The sequence below is a fragment of the Mesoplodon bidens genome (assembly GCF_964165515.1).
Source record: "Mesoplodon bidens genome assembly, chromosome: 13".
NCBI classification, from domain to species: domain Eukaryota; kingdom Metazoa; phylum Chordata; class Mammalia; order Artiodactyla; family Ziphiidae; genus Mesoplodon; species Mesoplodon bidens.
The window spans coordinates 46722084-46738458 of record NC_138169.1 but is presented as its reverse complement, the minus strand read 5'-3'; the positions used below and the strand labels follow the sequence as shown (position 1 = coordinate 46738458).

Below are 16375 nucleotides of genomic sequence, written 5' to 3'. Positions count from 1 at the left end.
TTTTACAACGAAGTCCTGAAATTTTTAACTAATGAAATTGTAGTTGTTACTATTATTAGAATGCCTTTCCCATGGAACTCCAGGGACTTCAAACCCTTAACTAAATTCCCAGGGCACATTAATAACATACAAAGGGCCGGGTGCACAGCAAGTAATAGTTCACAGCTGAGGAAATCAAGAAGGGAGTAAATAGCGGTCGTAAGATATGTCTTTGATGACAAAAGGAACGGATTTTGCTTAGATTCTTAATAAAGTTGACACTTTTTTTTTTTTGACACTTCATTTTAAGCATTGCCCTTGAAGGAAAAGGCATGATTAGGCACGGGTACTAAAAGGCGCAGGCCATAAATAGCTTTGCTCTTATATACTGACACACACAACTTTCTGTGTGTTCTCACTTCCTTTTTAGAAGAAAGCAGATATAAGGGAATAAACTAAAAGTTGAATAATCCTCATTCTTTGGCCTTCCTTAGCTTCAAAGCTGGATAGACCAGAAGTGGGGTGGCTGTGGCTACTACCCCCCTCATCCTACTGCATTCTGGCTGGAAGGCTTGGTGGGTCTTAAGCTGTTCTGATGCTCATGTGCATGTCTGTGCAAAGTCCTGCTAGCCTCAGATGCTTGTTGTGGTTGTGAGCCTCATGTGTGATAGACGTGTAAAGAAGAGTAGGAACATTACTAAATAAAAATGGCTTGGGGGACACCCCTTACATTTCCCTTCCCCATGAACCCAAGTAATCCGTCACCCTTCTGTGAATCAGCTTCTCCCAACTTCCTCATCTTGCCTCGCCTCACACATTTGGTAACCACTTGAACGCTGCCTCTACCTAAACACCTAATGAAGTTTCTGTCTCTCTAAGGTCATCAGGGATCTCCACTGCTAAATCGAAATCATTCCTTATACAATTCCATCTTGTGGTTGGAGCTCTTCTAAATCAAGAAGTCCAGCATGAACATGGACCTGAAAAACCATAAAGTAATAAAAATGTCCCATAAAATATTTCAGCCTTACTCATAATAAGGAAAGATGAATTTTAAACTACATTGGTTGTAAAGCAATTATACTCTAATAAAGATGTTAAAGGAAAAAAGAAAAAAATGGTCTATATAAAAAAAATCTTAAAACAAACAAATAAATAAATAATTTAAAAAATGGTATTACAAAAAAAAGAAATACATTGAAATGTCATTTCTCATTTGGCAAACATCCAAAAGTTTGACAACAGGCTCTGTAGGCAAGAATGTGGAGAAATAGAAACTCATAAATGGCTAGTGAGTGTCAACAAAAAGTTACAACCCCTATGGTCTATATACAGTTGTAACAAATGTAAATAGAAACTGTTTTACTTCTTCCTTTCCAATTTATATGCATCTACTCTCTTTCCGTCTATTCATATACCAAATACTGCATTGTTTTAATTATTGAAACTTCATAAGACCTTTCAGTATCTGCTAAAGCTAATATCCTTTCATTGCTTTTCTTTTTCATAATTTTTCTATCTTTAATTGTTTATTTTTCCTTATTACATTTTATATCAGCTTGTCTAGTTCCAGAAAAAATATTGATGGAATTTTTTTTTTTTTTTTTTTTTTTGCGGTACGCGGGCCTCTCACTCTTGTGGCCTCTCCTGTTGCAGAGCACAGGGTCTGGATGCGCAGGCTCAGCCGCCATGGCTCATGGGCCCAGCTGCCTCGCGGCATGTGGGATCCTCCCGCACCTGGGCACGAACCTGCGTCCCCTGCATTGGCAGGCGGACTCTCAACCACTGCGCCACCAGGGAAGCCCCCGATGCGATTTTTATTGGGATCATAAACTTTATAATTTAACTTAGTGTAAATTGATATACTTATGTTGTTGATTTTTTACTATCCAACATAATAATATATGTGTCTTTTGTTCAAGTCTGCTTTTGTGTCCTTCAGAAATATTTTCAGGTTTTTCTCAAATAAACTTTACATGTTTCTTGTTAAGTTTACTTTTTGGTATTCTAATTTTTTATCACTTTTGAAAATGATCTCTTCTTTTCCATTATATTGTTTAACAGATTTTGTTTATGTGTATGATGACTAATGATTTCTGTGTTTTAATAGTTGTTTCTGCTCCCTTATGAAATTTTCTTATTGTTTTGTGGTTACTTTCCTTGGGTTTTCCAGATAAATAGTCATATCAAATGCAAATAGTGGGTTTTTTTAACCTCTTTCTTTTCAATTCATATGCCATCTAATATCATTCTCTTGCCTAATATACTTTAATGTAATGTTAGCTATAGATGATGACCCTTGGGAAGTCTATCTTGTTTCTGAGTTTAGTGAGGCTACTGCTAGTGCCTTTCCATTGATGATGTCATTATAATATAAAATAAAATTATATTGAAGTAGGACTCATCAATTCTTACTGGGGGCACTTTTTAAAAAAAATTTAAGAATGGTTATTGAATTTGGTCAAATGGTTTTCAGCACCTATGGTGCTGATCACATGCCAGGGCTTCTTTAAACTAATTAGCGGCTTGTGTTTCCTAGAACAAATGAGTGATGTGAGTGTGGATCACAAATCCGTGTGAGGACCAGTTTACTTCTAGCTTACTCTTACAATGAAGGTTTTGCATTTGGGGATCCAGATTAATGTGGACAAACCTTCTCTTAGATCTTAGGCAGGTCTGTGCTTTGATTTCACTCCCCTCTCTTGAGGCCAAAAAGCCAGAATCTAATCTTTTCAGATTAGAAGTTGTTTCTGGTTACTACTGTGTTCCAGCTTTATCCTCAGTTTTTGCCTAGCTGGATGTTTTAGGATGGTTTAAAAACATGTATTCATCATTTTTAGTTTTGGCCTGGGGGTTGGACTGAATGTGCTAGGTCCCATTATTAGAAATGAAAATTGTTCCCCTAATTCATTCGTCACACTGGTCAGAGTTAACCTTATTCAAATAGAAAGCTGCTTATGTAATTTATTTGCTTAAAACAAATCTTTGGTTTCTTATTATCTTTAGGAAAAAAATCTGTATGTGTACTTTGTTAAGGCTGTTCAGGACCTGTCCCACACCTACTTCTGTGAATCCATTTTAAACTCCTGTCCCTCTTGTGCTATATGCATCAACCATCGCAAATTGCATTTTCAAGTCTGTGTCATCTCTGGGCCTTTGCATATGCAGTTCCTATGTTTGCAGCATACAAGCTCTGCCTCCCTGTGACATGGCTAACTTGTTGCCCCTCTTCACCTGGCTCTTAGAGGAGGCTGGTTCCTAGTGCTATCCCAAAGCATCCTGTACTTCTCTGTCATAGCTTTTATCCTCCATTATTGAAATTACAAATAAGTCTTACCCTTGAATTGAATGTTTCATGAGAATCCCTTTTACTGCTTTGTGTCTGGTACATATTAGAACATTCAGTAAGTATTTGTTGAATGCATGAATGGCTGGATGTCCAGGATACTGTTATCTGAAATATTGTCTTAATTCGGCCACTTCTCACCTTTTCCATCGTTTTTACCTTAGTCCAAGTCACCACCTCTCCTCTCAGATAGATTCCTCCCAATGGGTCTCCTTGCTTCCACTCTGTCTTCCCCCATAGTCTGTTCTCACATGGCCACCGGAATGAGTCTGTGTAAATGCTCACCACGTGACGCCACTCCAGTGTCTAAACCTACTGTGCTTCTCTTTGCCCTCAGAATAAAATCTGCACTCCTTACTGTGGCCTTTTAGACCCTACATGATACGCCTATGATTGTCTCTTCAATATCATGTCCTCTCACTCTTCCCTCACTGTGTTTACTGCTACGCCCTTCTTTTTGTTCCTTCAACACACCAGGTGAAGTCCCCTCCCAGGGCCTTTGGCCTAGCTTTTCGCTCCACCTGGAAGACTCTTCCCCAGTTAGTGAACTGGTTTGCGTCCTGCTTTCATTCAAGTTTCTGGTCTTTATCACCCTCTCTTCCTGTTTTATTTTTCTCGTAACACTTACTCTTGGCATTGTGTGACCTTTGTGCATTTGTGTATTTACTTTTTGTCTTTTAGTGTAAAATAATCTCTGTGAGGTCGAGTTCTCTTTGTTCACCGTAGTAGCCTTTGAACACTTCCTGGCACCTAGGCAGAAACCAAGAAATGTTGGTTGAATGAATCAGTGGGTGTATGCTTTCTGTCACCTTGAGCTGGACTCTTCACATGTCTGATTCTACTCCTATTCCCTCTAGGCTATGCAACCAATGAAGATTCTTTTCATCTTTTTATTTCTAATTCAAGTACAGTCTCTTTGTTATGTCCATCTCTGAGTTCCAAATGAAATGTAATCTCTGCCATGCTTGGTCCTTCATACATAATTTAAATTAGATACTTAAACGGTCTTTAGTGCATTTTGGAAATTAAAATTTTCATCCAAGTTTTGATGATTTTAATTTATGTTTATAGATTTTTAAATAACAGTGTAGGGACTTCCCTGGTGGTCCAGCGGTTAAGACTTTGAGCTTCCACTGCAGGGAGTACGGGTTCGATCCCTGGTGGGGGAACTAAGATCCTGCAGGCCGCGCAGTACAGCCAAAAAAAATAAAAGTTTAAGTAACAGTGTAAATGCTGGTTGGCTGTTTTGCTTTTCGTCAAAAACCTTTGCAAAAAACTGTGAAACTTTCAGAAGCATCCATTATAAAGTTTCAGAGAGAACAGAATTTATTTTCAGTGTGCTCAAATATATATTGTGTTGGAATTGGTTCAGCATAAATCACTAAATCATTTAAATTTTTTAAGTGAAATATTTTTAACATTGACCTTAATTCTCATTATTGAGAACTTCAAAATAAGTTCATATTTCAAAGTTGTGTGCTTATATGCGTGGGGTCATATGTAAATACTTCTTAAGTCACTGCATGGCAATGAGTCAGTGCTTCTCTTTAAAAGCATCGGAATTTTCTTTAGGATATTTTTGATTTGGTACCAAAACTCATAGACAGTTGACAGTTAATTGAAACAACTTGCTGGCTCATTAAATTTGTTTTTGTTTCTCTTTCCTTTTACATACCTGTGCTGCCTTCCTAATAGTTTCCAGTGCTTTCCCACAAAAGGGTGTCATAGGTTTCTCAGTATATCCACTAAGTTAGTGAAATTATTATTAACTTCATTTTACAGACTAGGAAACAGAGCCCAAGAGGATAAGCAATTCTCTGAGTTTACATGCTTTGTGAGGGAGGGAGCCATGGCTCCTAGTCTGTTGTTTTTATTCTTCTCTTCTATGCAGTTTTTTTCTGAATTCTTAATCCAGTGTATGCTTTTTATTTTATTTTGCTAATTATATAAACAGATTTGTAATTATACAAATTTGTATAAACTATGTACACATGAAAAGGCTCTTTTTAATGTATAATACTGATTTTTTTAGATCTTAACATTTGCCTGTGATGCCTGCAAAACAGTGACACTACATGTCCCCTCCAAACTAGATGCTGAAAAATTTATTGGTAGAGGTAAGAAACTGCCAAAATATGTAATAAATCTTAATTTGGTGTGATCTTGTAAAATTAGTGTAATCTTTAGGAGGATAACTGTATTGGAACTAATAGTTAAAACTAATATAGTACATTCCAATACTTTTTAAAAAATATATATGGTGTCAATCCAATGAACAGAATATTGTACTTTATTGAAAAACATGATTATATAAAGTAGTTAAAATTGTTTAGTTTGAGTAATGAAGTAATTACTAATATTTACGTTAGATGAAGGATATGGTATATGTTATAACACATCTATGAAATTGAGAAATAGTATTGAAATTATTTCTTGAGTTTAAAGGTGTTGTTTTTGGGTTTTTATCCTAAAATATTTTGGCATCTTACAACATTTACTTCCACATATTTTTTTTCAATTATTTTTTTCATATAACTCAAATGTATACCAAAAGATCAGACCAATGAAGATACAGAATACGATGACTATTTAACAACAGATGCAAAGAGTTCAGTAATAATTTAATGTAATAACTGCCAGTTTTAATCTCTAGATTCTGTTTAACTTATTTTAAGTGTTCTCATGTATTGCTCTGTGGCTAGTTTCAGTTAATAAAGAAAAACTTTTTTGGTGTGAGTTTAATATTCAAACTGTAGAATTCACATGCTTTTATTTCTGAACAAATGTCTCTTCTTTAAAAGGCTGTGAAGTAGGTATCAGAAGTGATGGATATGTTTAGTTAAACACAACTGAATTAACTGTATAGTTTCATATATCCTTTTAAAAATGCAAAACTTACAAGTGTCAGTGTATTTAAAGTTTTTGACTGCCCCACCTCAAATGCATAGCTTACTGTTAAAGCTATATATTGCTTTGTTTTACCTTACAAATGATTGCTCTGTACATTTTCTACAGTTAACCTGAAGGAGTGCTTTAAATCTGCAAATCTAATTCATTCAAGTGATCCTGATTTCCAAATTTTAGAAGATGGTTCAGTCTATACAACAAATGCCATTCTTTTGTCCTCAGCGAAGAGATCTTTTACCATATTACTTTCCAACACAGAAACCCAAGAAGAGAAGAAAATACTTGTCCTTTTAGAGCAACAAACAAAGGTATACCACAGTATAAAAATGAAGTATGATGAACTATTTTCTTCAGGTGGAACTAACATGACCAGGGAAGATGTGAATCAGAAAAGATATGGGATAATTTAGCTTGAAGAAGAATAAAAGCCATGACTCAAGTTAACAGTGTTGAAATGGAAAAGGGTTGTTCAACATCAGTCGGTTATCACAGATGATAATTTCCTTTTATTTGGGACATAAAAGGAGAAATTGGGATATGGGACAGCATGAGAACTTGAGATTAGACACAGAGAAGCATTTCTTGATCTTCACTGTGGAATAGGTTTCCAAAACAAGAAACATTATTGTTTAAGATATTTGTATATAACTTGGACTTTGTAGCTTTTAATTATTCAAGAACTCATATGGCACGTTAATGACTTAGGATGGTGTCCTACTCTGGGCAGCAGTATAGGGTCATGACATGGTTAATTACTCTGAGATACATGAGGCATCCAGAGATAGGTCTCATGTGTCTTAGCATAATTTTTAGTCTTAGAAAATTGAGGACTATTTTAGGTTAAGGTTTGGACTTCACGCATACTTACGACTTTTTGACATCCAAGATCAAAATGACTTCATTCAACCCCTGGCCATTACTCATGACAGCTGTTTGAGAGTTGTCACCATGTTTCTCTCCTCCTTCTGACACAGATCTCTCTGTTGGTCCCCTGGCTCTTCCTAGTTGCCGGTGAGTGGAAGATGCTTATGCTAAATTTAGAAGGGCACCTGTCTACTTACATTCATTGCATATTTCTCCTCCCATGTTTTTGCATGGCAGTGTGGCAACAGTACAGTTTTTTTTTTTTCAGTTTTGCTTCTAGGCTTCCAATTTCATCTCTCTCTCTTCCATGTTCCCACCAAGTTATTTTCTCAAGAGGATTGCTGTGATAACAGTTAGGGCAGGGATTTCTTGGTTATTTTTTTTTCTAGTATTGACATTTCGTTTGGTTTTCAAGCACAACCATGGTCTTACGCCTCCCCAGCTAATCTTCATGAGAGGAGAAAGATGTATCAGAGTTTTAAAGTTTGAAAATAAAGTAGTCGTTGGCTTTATTTATTATTAATATTTTTTTGTCTTCTAAATTGAGGTACTGAGGAAAAGGCGTTCTCAAGAAAAAGTTCTAATACGTGCCAAGAGAAGATGGGCTCCTATTCCTTGTTCAGTGTCTGAGAATTCCTTGGGTCCTTTCCCACTTTTTCTTCAACAGGTATAATTTACTTTCCTTCCACTGTGAGAGTCTATGGTTTCCATCTTTGTAAAAAATTTAGACAATGAGTATGCAGTTCTTTAAAAAGTATGTGTGTATGAATGTATGGGTGAGTATGTCTATCATATGTTTCAATATATGGTATAAATGCATCTCTCTATACCTATGTATACTATTTTTGCAGTTTTAGTCATGCAAAAGCCATTTATAAAACTGTAAAACCCATATAGCACTGTCAAACACATGCTTCCTTAATGAATTTTCATATCATCAAGGGTATCTCAGAGCCTGGGCATAGTCTAGAAAACCCCAAAACATCTTCCATAACAAAGGATGAAATTGTTGATAACAGGTCAAATGCCATGAAGGGGAAAGACACGTACACCTTTCCATGGTTTCTTCCCAAGTCCACTGCTTAAATCACACTGGATCCACATTTTCTCTCCCCTGTTTCATTTTTAGTGGAAACCCTAACAAATCTTCTTGCCTTCCTCCCTTATCAGTGGTCACTACCATTCAGTCTAGCTCTTAGGTTTCTTTTCCCCCAGTTCTTGAAATGGTGAGAGAGAATCCTTGTTTATATCCCACCAACAAATTCAATGCATCTGAGAAAAGAGCATTTTAAAGTTGAGAAAGAAATTGTTAGAAAATAATTGTTAGTCATCCTAATAGATAAGGATCCTACTAAGAGGATGAAAACAATTTGGAAAAAATTTTCTTTTTGAATCAAATACCAAAGTAGCACACTTGCCAAGATATTACATCATTTCCATTCTCACTCATTTTCATCCTCCCATTTAGCCCCTATAATTGACAAGATGCTGAGAAATAACAAAAACTAATTAAGGAAACCACTTTCCAAATGTTTGCCTGCCGACGGTATACTTTAAACCCAGTGTCTCAAATATGTTATATATAATAAAACTTGAGGTGTAAAACATTGACAAAAGGATAACTTTTCATGCTCAGAATACTTTGTTATCCAAGACAGGGAAAGTCCAAAATGCTTGATCCATGTTGTTACATGTAGCCTTTAATGTATTTCTTTGTTATTCTGGAAAGCTAAGATGCTATTACATTATTTTCCTCATGCCTTGCTCTTGAATTTCACAATTATTAGGCTTCCTTATTCTATTGCTACTTTTTATTCAGACATAATAATAAATTAAAGAGGGCAATTACTTATTGTAAAATGTTAGTGTGATTGCATAAGTATATAAATGAAAGTTTTGCTGAAATACAAATTTGTCTTTTATGTATATGATGTCTACTTTCTAGATTCAGTCTGATACAGCACAAAACTACACTATTTACTATTCCATAAGTGGGCCTGGAGTTGACAAAGAACCTCTAAATTTATTTTATGTAGAGAGAGATACTGGAAAACTGTTTTGTACTCGTCCTGTAGATCGTGAAAAGTATCCATCTTTTGAGGTAAAGTCTAAAGTTTACATATTGTATTAGTAAAATTGAACTTGGCTATTTCGTCTCTCTTCCTCAATTCGTATACTCTTGACTGTTTTCTGATTTTGGCATCCGTGCTCTGGGTATATCTGATAGTACAGACCTGACTGGCAGCAAAAAGAATTTTATAGAATAAATAGCCTTCGATTCTATTAGATTCTTCTGGGAATTACAGTTTACTATTTTTCTTTTCAAAAGAAAAAAAAGAGGACCACTTTGAACAGTAGTTATTTATTTGGCAGAAAAGATCTGTGAACCTCTCTATGGTACTGAGATTGATACCATAGGAGGTTAAGTCAAGTTCAGAAGTTAAGCCTTGGTACCTTTGCAATGAGAGAAAGTTAACTTGTGGTGAGCAAGTAAGGAGTGTGGACAGTGCTTAACTAGGATAAATAGGTCTTTTCATCATCTGGGCAACCTCCTGTGGTGGGATGAGCATTAATAGATAAGAATTTAACCTAATGTTGTGTTGATTTTCCAACAGGAGCTGGTCATTTTGCTTAACTTAGTTTTAATTATTTTATATCTATTTTGGATGATGTAATTACTTAGTTTTAGAATTACTACAACATGACCTTCTAAGTACCTGTGATGGTCTGTTCTTTCTATGATAGTTGTTATGAGAAAAATTGGAATTGAAATTCATATTATAAAATCAAAAGAATAAATTGCATTCTAGACCCAATTTATAACCACTCATTTGGTCCATTTCTGACTCCCCCTTTTTAAATTAAAAAATTCTTATGAAGACAGTTATCTAAATACAATCATCAATATGCCTAAAATTCTTATTAGAAAATAAATTAATATCTCAGTTAACTGCACCTGGGGAATTTGGAATCCTAAGAATTCAAAGTTATAAAAGATCCAGGAAATTGTATTTAAAATTCATGCACCTGAAACTTTCAAACAAAGCAAAATAGTTCTCAAGACTCTTTCAGGAAAATAATAATAAAAACCCTTACACTCATGAACAACAATACAGCAATGGTGAGGAAACCAAATTTAGCTATGTTATTATATTAGATAAATTTAAACATAAAATGCTGTAGTGCACCATGAAATTAACCATCTCTTCTGGCATTAAGGTTATGTTCACGTCCAAAAACAGTAATAAACGGTGAAATCCACACTGTGATGCTGAACTGTCTCCAAATGAAAGCCAAAGCGAAAGCAAGTTTGAACTGTATTTTTTTTTGCTTTTTTTTTTTTTTTTTTTTCAATTTTACTCTCTTCACAGCTAGTTGCCTTTGCAACAACTCAGGATGGATATACTCCAGAATATCCACTGCCCCTACTAATCAGAATCGAGGATGAGAATGATAACTTCCCAATTTTTACAGAAACAACTTACATTTTTAATGTTTCTGAAAATTGCAGAGTTGGTGAGTACCTACCGTGGCAATATACGGCAACTTAATGTTTCAATTCATTAGCTGAGTTTCACTCTGGCCACTGGGAGGTGGCACATCCTGCTGCCAAGAACAAGGGACTTGCCAGACAGGCGGCTGTAGGTGGCATTTTACTCTGCCTTTTGCTAGCTGTCTGACATGACCCTGGGCAAGTTTCCTAATCTTGACAAGCCTTGGTTTCCTCATCTGTAAAATGGGATATTAATATACAAGGTTGTTTTGAAGGTTAAATGAAGCACAATATACCTTGAAGGCCAAGCACAGTGCCTGAAAAATAGGAGTGACTCAATGTTACTTTGCCTTCCTGTGTGAGGTAAAATAAATACTTTTAAGATACCATATTTTCTAAATATTCTAAGAATGTTTTTAGAATATTCTTTTCTAAAAAAGAATAAGTCTTTGAGCAACAGATGTCTTGGCCTTGAAGAGACCTGGCTGATGTTCTATAGTGATTAAATGATAGACAGTATTCTGAGCATTATCATAAGGGTCATGGAGAATAATATATTTTCTCAGTCTTTTGAAAATTGACCATTTCAGCTAGGAGTCGGAATGCAGATTTTGAGTCTTCCCTTAGAAAGATCTAACTAAACCAAGAATTTTCAGAGCAAACTGACTCATATGATCAATTTAAGTGTAGGCTTACAAATAGAAAAAGGTTAAAGAATAATTGGAATTCTTTAGTCTAGAAATACAAAGGCCATGGAGGGATATTATCAACATTTATAAATTTATACAATAAATACAATAAATACAAATACGGTCACCAAATTCCAAAATGTTGGAATACTGGGATATTTAAAAGTAAGTGCTATTTTATATAGAAGTCTGAGAATGTATAAAAACTATTACTATTATCAATTATGTGGTCCAAAACTTTTTTGTGGTAGATGGAGAGGAGTCAAATAAAGGGAAAATTGAAACTGTAGAAGTTTTTGAAATTAAAGAGGATTTTTCCATATGTAGGTACTACCGTGGGACAGGTTTGTGCAACTGACGAAGATGAGCCTGACTCACTGCACACACGTCTAAGGTACTCCATCATTGAGCAGTTGCCAGCATCACCCACCCTCTTTTCTATGCATTCAACTACAGGTGTGATCACCACATCATCGTCTCAGCTAGACAGAGAGGTAACATAAATATTAACAAATAAAGCCTGATTATCACATGGCTACTTAGCAGTACCTGCATATCTCTGTATACCACCTGCAGATGTGCTTTTGAAAAGAATGTTGTGAATCTAATTTAACAAAAATTATTTTAGGTAGGTTGTTGGAGGTCATTGACCTTGCAATGCTCTGACTTTGAACCGCTAATTCATTCTCTCCTGAATTGTATGTTTTATAAAATCAAATTTCCTAATATAAACATATTTATAGTTGTAAAAAACAAGAAATGTCATATATGAAAAGTAAAACTTTCAGAATTTGTGGAATTTTCTTATCTACAGATAGCAATGCTTCTTTTTCTGTCTGTGTTATTTCTTCATGAACAATCTCATCTACACTCTTTCCCCTTACATAGATTAAATGAAAGTTTATCTGCCTCTGATCTCTGGTTTAACATTTTCAGTTTACTGCTAGAAATCCTTATTTGAACATTTCACAGGTACCTAAGATTCAGTACATCTAGAAATGAATTCTTCTTTCCTTCTAAACATGCTCTCCTTCCCATGTTCTCTAGCTAAAATGCCATCTGTACCTTCTTTTCCTTTACACTTTTTTTCTATTGTCACCTTGGATTCATGTTCTTAAAATTGTATCTGATGTCTCTTCTTGCAGATCAAATTACTTTCCAAAGCATTTGATATTGACTCCAAAGTGATCTTAACATTCACATTCTGTCCATTTCTACTGCAACTTCCCCAGTTTAGTAATTGTTCATTTTGTTATTAAACTATTACCTCCTCCACCAAACCTTTATTCTGGCCTACTTCCTACGTTTATAATCCTTAATCTTAAAATATAGTAATATGTGTTTGTCACATTTTTCTTTGATTCCTAAAACTCATATCGATTCATTTCCTCTCCCTCTCCCATAGAAGTGGTCTGCAACTTTTCTGGTCTCAGGACCCCTTTACAGTCTTAAATATTATTGGAAATTCCAAAGATCCTTTGTTTATGTGGGTTATATTTATCACTATTTAATCTGTAAGTATTTAAAACTATAAAAGTTTAGACTATATATTTATTTACCCAATTAAAATAATATATTACATGTTAATGTAAATAATATTTTTATAAAAAATGATTACATTTCTAAAACAATAAGTAATTTAGTGAGAAGCATGGCATTATTATGCATTTTCTAAATCTCTTCAATACCTGACTTAATATAAGACCAATGGATTCTCACATCTCCTGCATTCAGTCTGTTATATAGTTTTAGTCGAAATATGTAAAGAAAATCCAACATGATACGAAGTTAGAAAAGAGTATTTTAATAGTAATTTCAGATCATTGTGGATAGTCTTCTTTGATACACCAAATCTTGACAAGTGGTAGTGTCATAAATGTGTTTTGCAATGTACACTCTGAAGAAGCCTTGTCCATGAACTTTCCTACATTGTTACATCAAAATACATGGGTCTTTCTTCTGCTATGAGTGGATAGTTTACCATGTGTGATTTTGTAACATCGTGCATTAGTCATATGGGAAATATTGACTCCCTGAGTTATGTAGATCCTCCAAATATTGACACATCTAATTAAACAATATTGGAAAAAATCATCTCCTCATCTCCATTAATATCACGATGGTTCATAAAAGTTTTCCAGAATCCTCATTTTGGCTTGAAAACTCCAATTGACCATTGGCAACAAATAGCTGTTTTCCTTGAAATGACATATTCACTTTACCTATGACAAAATGTCTTCCAAATATACCAGTCTGAATAACCATAGGTGTCTTTCATGTAAAAATGGTATTCTATGAAAAAAAAAACAAAAACCGATAGCTAGTTCAGCTTATAAATCAATCACACAAGTACTTTTCCATGAAAAGAACATCATACTATGTTATGCAGAAGTGCTTTATATATACCTCCCATTTCTTTACATAGACTATGGGTTGAAATCTAATAAAATTTATTAAAATTAATCATTTTTACTGCATTTACAAGGACATTCCTAGGTAAATTTTTATTTTTAATTCAATTTTATAATTTATAATTTATTTATTTTTACCATGAGTATGTGCCAGTGAAGAATGCAATTTCATTTGTTGAATGAATGAATTGCTGTCACAGCTCTACAAATTATACAGATTCTTCATGGAATTTATGTGCTCAGAAAGAGCAGATTATAGACCAAATTCTCTTTTATCATCAAGCCTTGAATAGATCCTTCTGATAAATCAGTTGAAAACATTTGACTAATGAAGGAGTCTTGGAGTGCTTTTACCCAAGAGAGCTCTGGACTCACTTTTTGATCCCAGGTTTCCAATTTTTTTATTGTTGGCCTTCAGCCATTTAAGCTCTTTAAACATCAGAATTTTTCTTCCACCTGAAGATATCACAAGTTAATATTTAGGTCCCAAACTTGATTTCTTTCTTTGTTTTATCAGCCAGTTGATCATTCCCAATAAATCATAGTTTATTACAAACAGAATACATATTCCCTCCCATAAGTAATACCAGTATGAGCTTTTAAAAATTTTTTAATGAAATAAGGCCATGAATTTTTAACTCTACACGTGATTGATTATGAGAGAAGAGTAAATTGGGAAAAATTGGGTTTGTAAAAAGCATAGTGATCGAGAGAAATATTAGTTTTATTTTAGGTAATACATGAGGGCTAGAAAGTTTAAGAGGTCTAAAGGGAAAAAGGTGGCTTTTAAAAAAAATTTATTTATTTTATTTATTTTATTTTTGGCTGCTTTGGGCCTTCATAGCTGCACAAGGGCTTTCTCTAGTTGCGGTAAGTAGGAGCTACTCAATTGCGGTGCGCGGGCTTCTCATTGCAGTGGCTTCTTTGGTTGCAGAGCACGGGCTCTAGGCACGTGGGCTTCAGTAGTTGCGGCACACAGGCTCAGTAGCTGTGGCTCGCGGGCTCTAGAGCACAGGCTCAGTAGCTGTGCCGCACGGGCTTAGTTGCTCCGCGGCATGTGGGATCTTCCCGGAGAAGGGCTCGAACCCGTGTCCCCTGCATTGGCAGGTGGATTCTTAACCACTGCGCCATCAGGGAAGCCCCAAGAAGGTGGCTTTTTAAGAGAAGGGTGAGTATTCTAGGTGGACGGTTAGGATAGTTTTTTACATATAATTTAGTCTTAATGAAAAGAGGTGAATTATAAAGGAAGGTGTTGTTATAATTTTATAGAAGAGGAAAGCTAGGGAAAAATACTTTTCCAACCGCCCAAGAGTACATTTGTTATTTTTGAACTTGGAAGTAGAACCCAAGCCTCCTAATGTTCAGTCCAGAAGACATTATTATTAGTGTTGTTGTTAATCCTTCCATATCTCAATACTTGTGACAAATGAAACCATTATGAGGAGATACACATTTTTAAAAACCAGTGATGAGCCTTCTGCAATCTCTGAAGAACGGAAAACCCTTAAGAACCAGAATCTATTTTCCATGAAGAAGAAAAAATTACATAGTTCCAGAACTTTGTTTTCATGCTAATTTAATGATCTTTTAGTAAATGTAAAGTAAATATTTAAAATCCACCTTTTTTTATAGGAGGATACCCTTACTGCTTCATTACGAGACTGGTATAGAGTCACTGCTGTGTATTTTTGAATATAAGAATGTACTTTGCGTAGGAGATAAAGAATTTGATTAATTACTAGGCAATTTAAAATGTACTATGACTATATCTTCTCTTTCTGTTAAGTAATGCTAAAACCAGTTAATTCCATGAGTAGCACTTTCAATTTGAGAAACTACTCTATTTTCGTAAATTAATTGAAAATTACTAGTGTGAGGAAATTGTTCTTCTGCCAGTACATGAAAACTATGAAATCTAATAGTGTACCTCTTAAATTTGAGTGCAAGGGAAATTATAGAGTGTAAATTAAGATTTCATTTACAATGTTGCTTTCACTCAATAATTAATACTTACTTTTCAGGTAATTGATAAATACCGATTGAAAATAAAAGTACAAGACATGGATGGTCAAGATTTTGGTTTGCAGACAACTGCAACTTGCATCATTAATATTGAAGATGTGAATGACAACTTGCCAGCATTCAACAGTTCTTCTGTAAGTGTGTGATATTAATAAAAGAAAAATGTACAATGTAGTGTTAGTTGCTACATATGTGCACCTTCACCCATGCTCCATGATTTCAAATGAAGTATTCCCAGCCACGTGTCAGTAGTTTGGACTTGGGGTTTAAAGTCATGTTAACATAGTGCTTTAGAAATTAGAAGAACTGGGCTGGCTTTACCTGGTGTTTTATTTTTGCGAGAGTTACTAATTAAACTTTTTTTTGTTGTTTTTTATTATTTTAGTATGAGACATCAGTGGAGGAAAATAGAATTGATGTAGAAATCTTACATGTTGCCGTTACGGATAAGGATTTAATTAATACTGCTAATTGGAGAGCTAATTATACCATTTTAAAGGGCAATGAAGATGGAAATTTTAAAATTGTAACAGATCCCAAAACCAATGAAGGAGTTCTGTGTGTAGTTAAGGTAAGAATAACTTAGGAAATTAGTTATTTGTCGCTTATAATGTCACAGATTAGCATACTAGAGCTTAATGAAAAGAAAGGAATTATGGTAAAT

General features: G+C 34.7%; 1 protein-coding gene across 4 annotated transcripts in view; it reads left to right on the top strand.

The window, feature by feature from the left end:
* The window catches only part of DSC2 (desmocollin 2), a 308378-nt gene that overhangs the window by 1635 nt on the left and 290368 nt on the right, over positions 1-16375 (top strand). For 3 of the 4 annotated variants that reach the window (XM_081252455.1, XM_081252452.1, XM_081252454.1), the window contains exons 2-9: positions 5358-5442; positions 6341-6540; positions 7644-7763; positions 9042-9197; positions 10468-10612; positions 11606-11772; positions 15711-15845; positions 16097-16282. In XM_081252455.1, the coding sequence (XP_081108581.1) occupies positions 5358-5442; positions 6341-6540; positions 7644-7763; positions 9042-9197; positions 10468-10612; positions 11606-11772; positions 15711-15845; positions 16097-16282 (1194 nt within the window). Of the gene's footprint in view, positions 1-858; positions 975-5357; positions 5443-6340; positions 6541-7643; positions 7764-9041; positions 9198-10467; positions 10613-11605; positions 11773-15710; positions 15846-16096; positions 16283-16375 lie in introns of all 4 variants that reach the window. The other variant, XM_081252453.1, reaches the window with a different exon arrangement.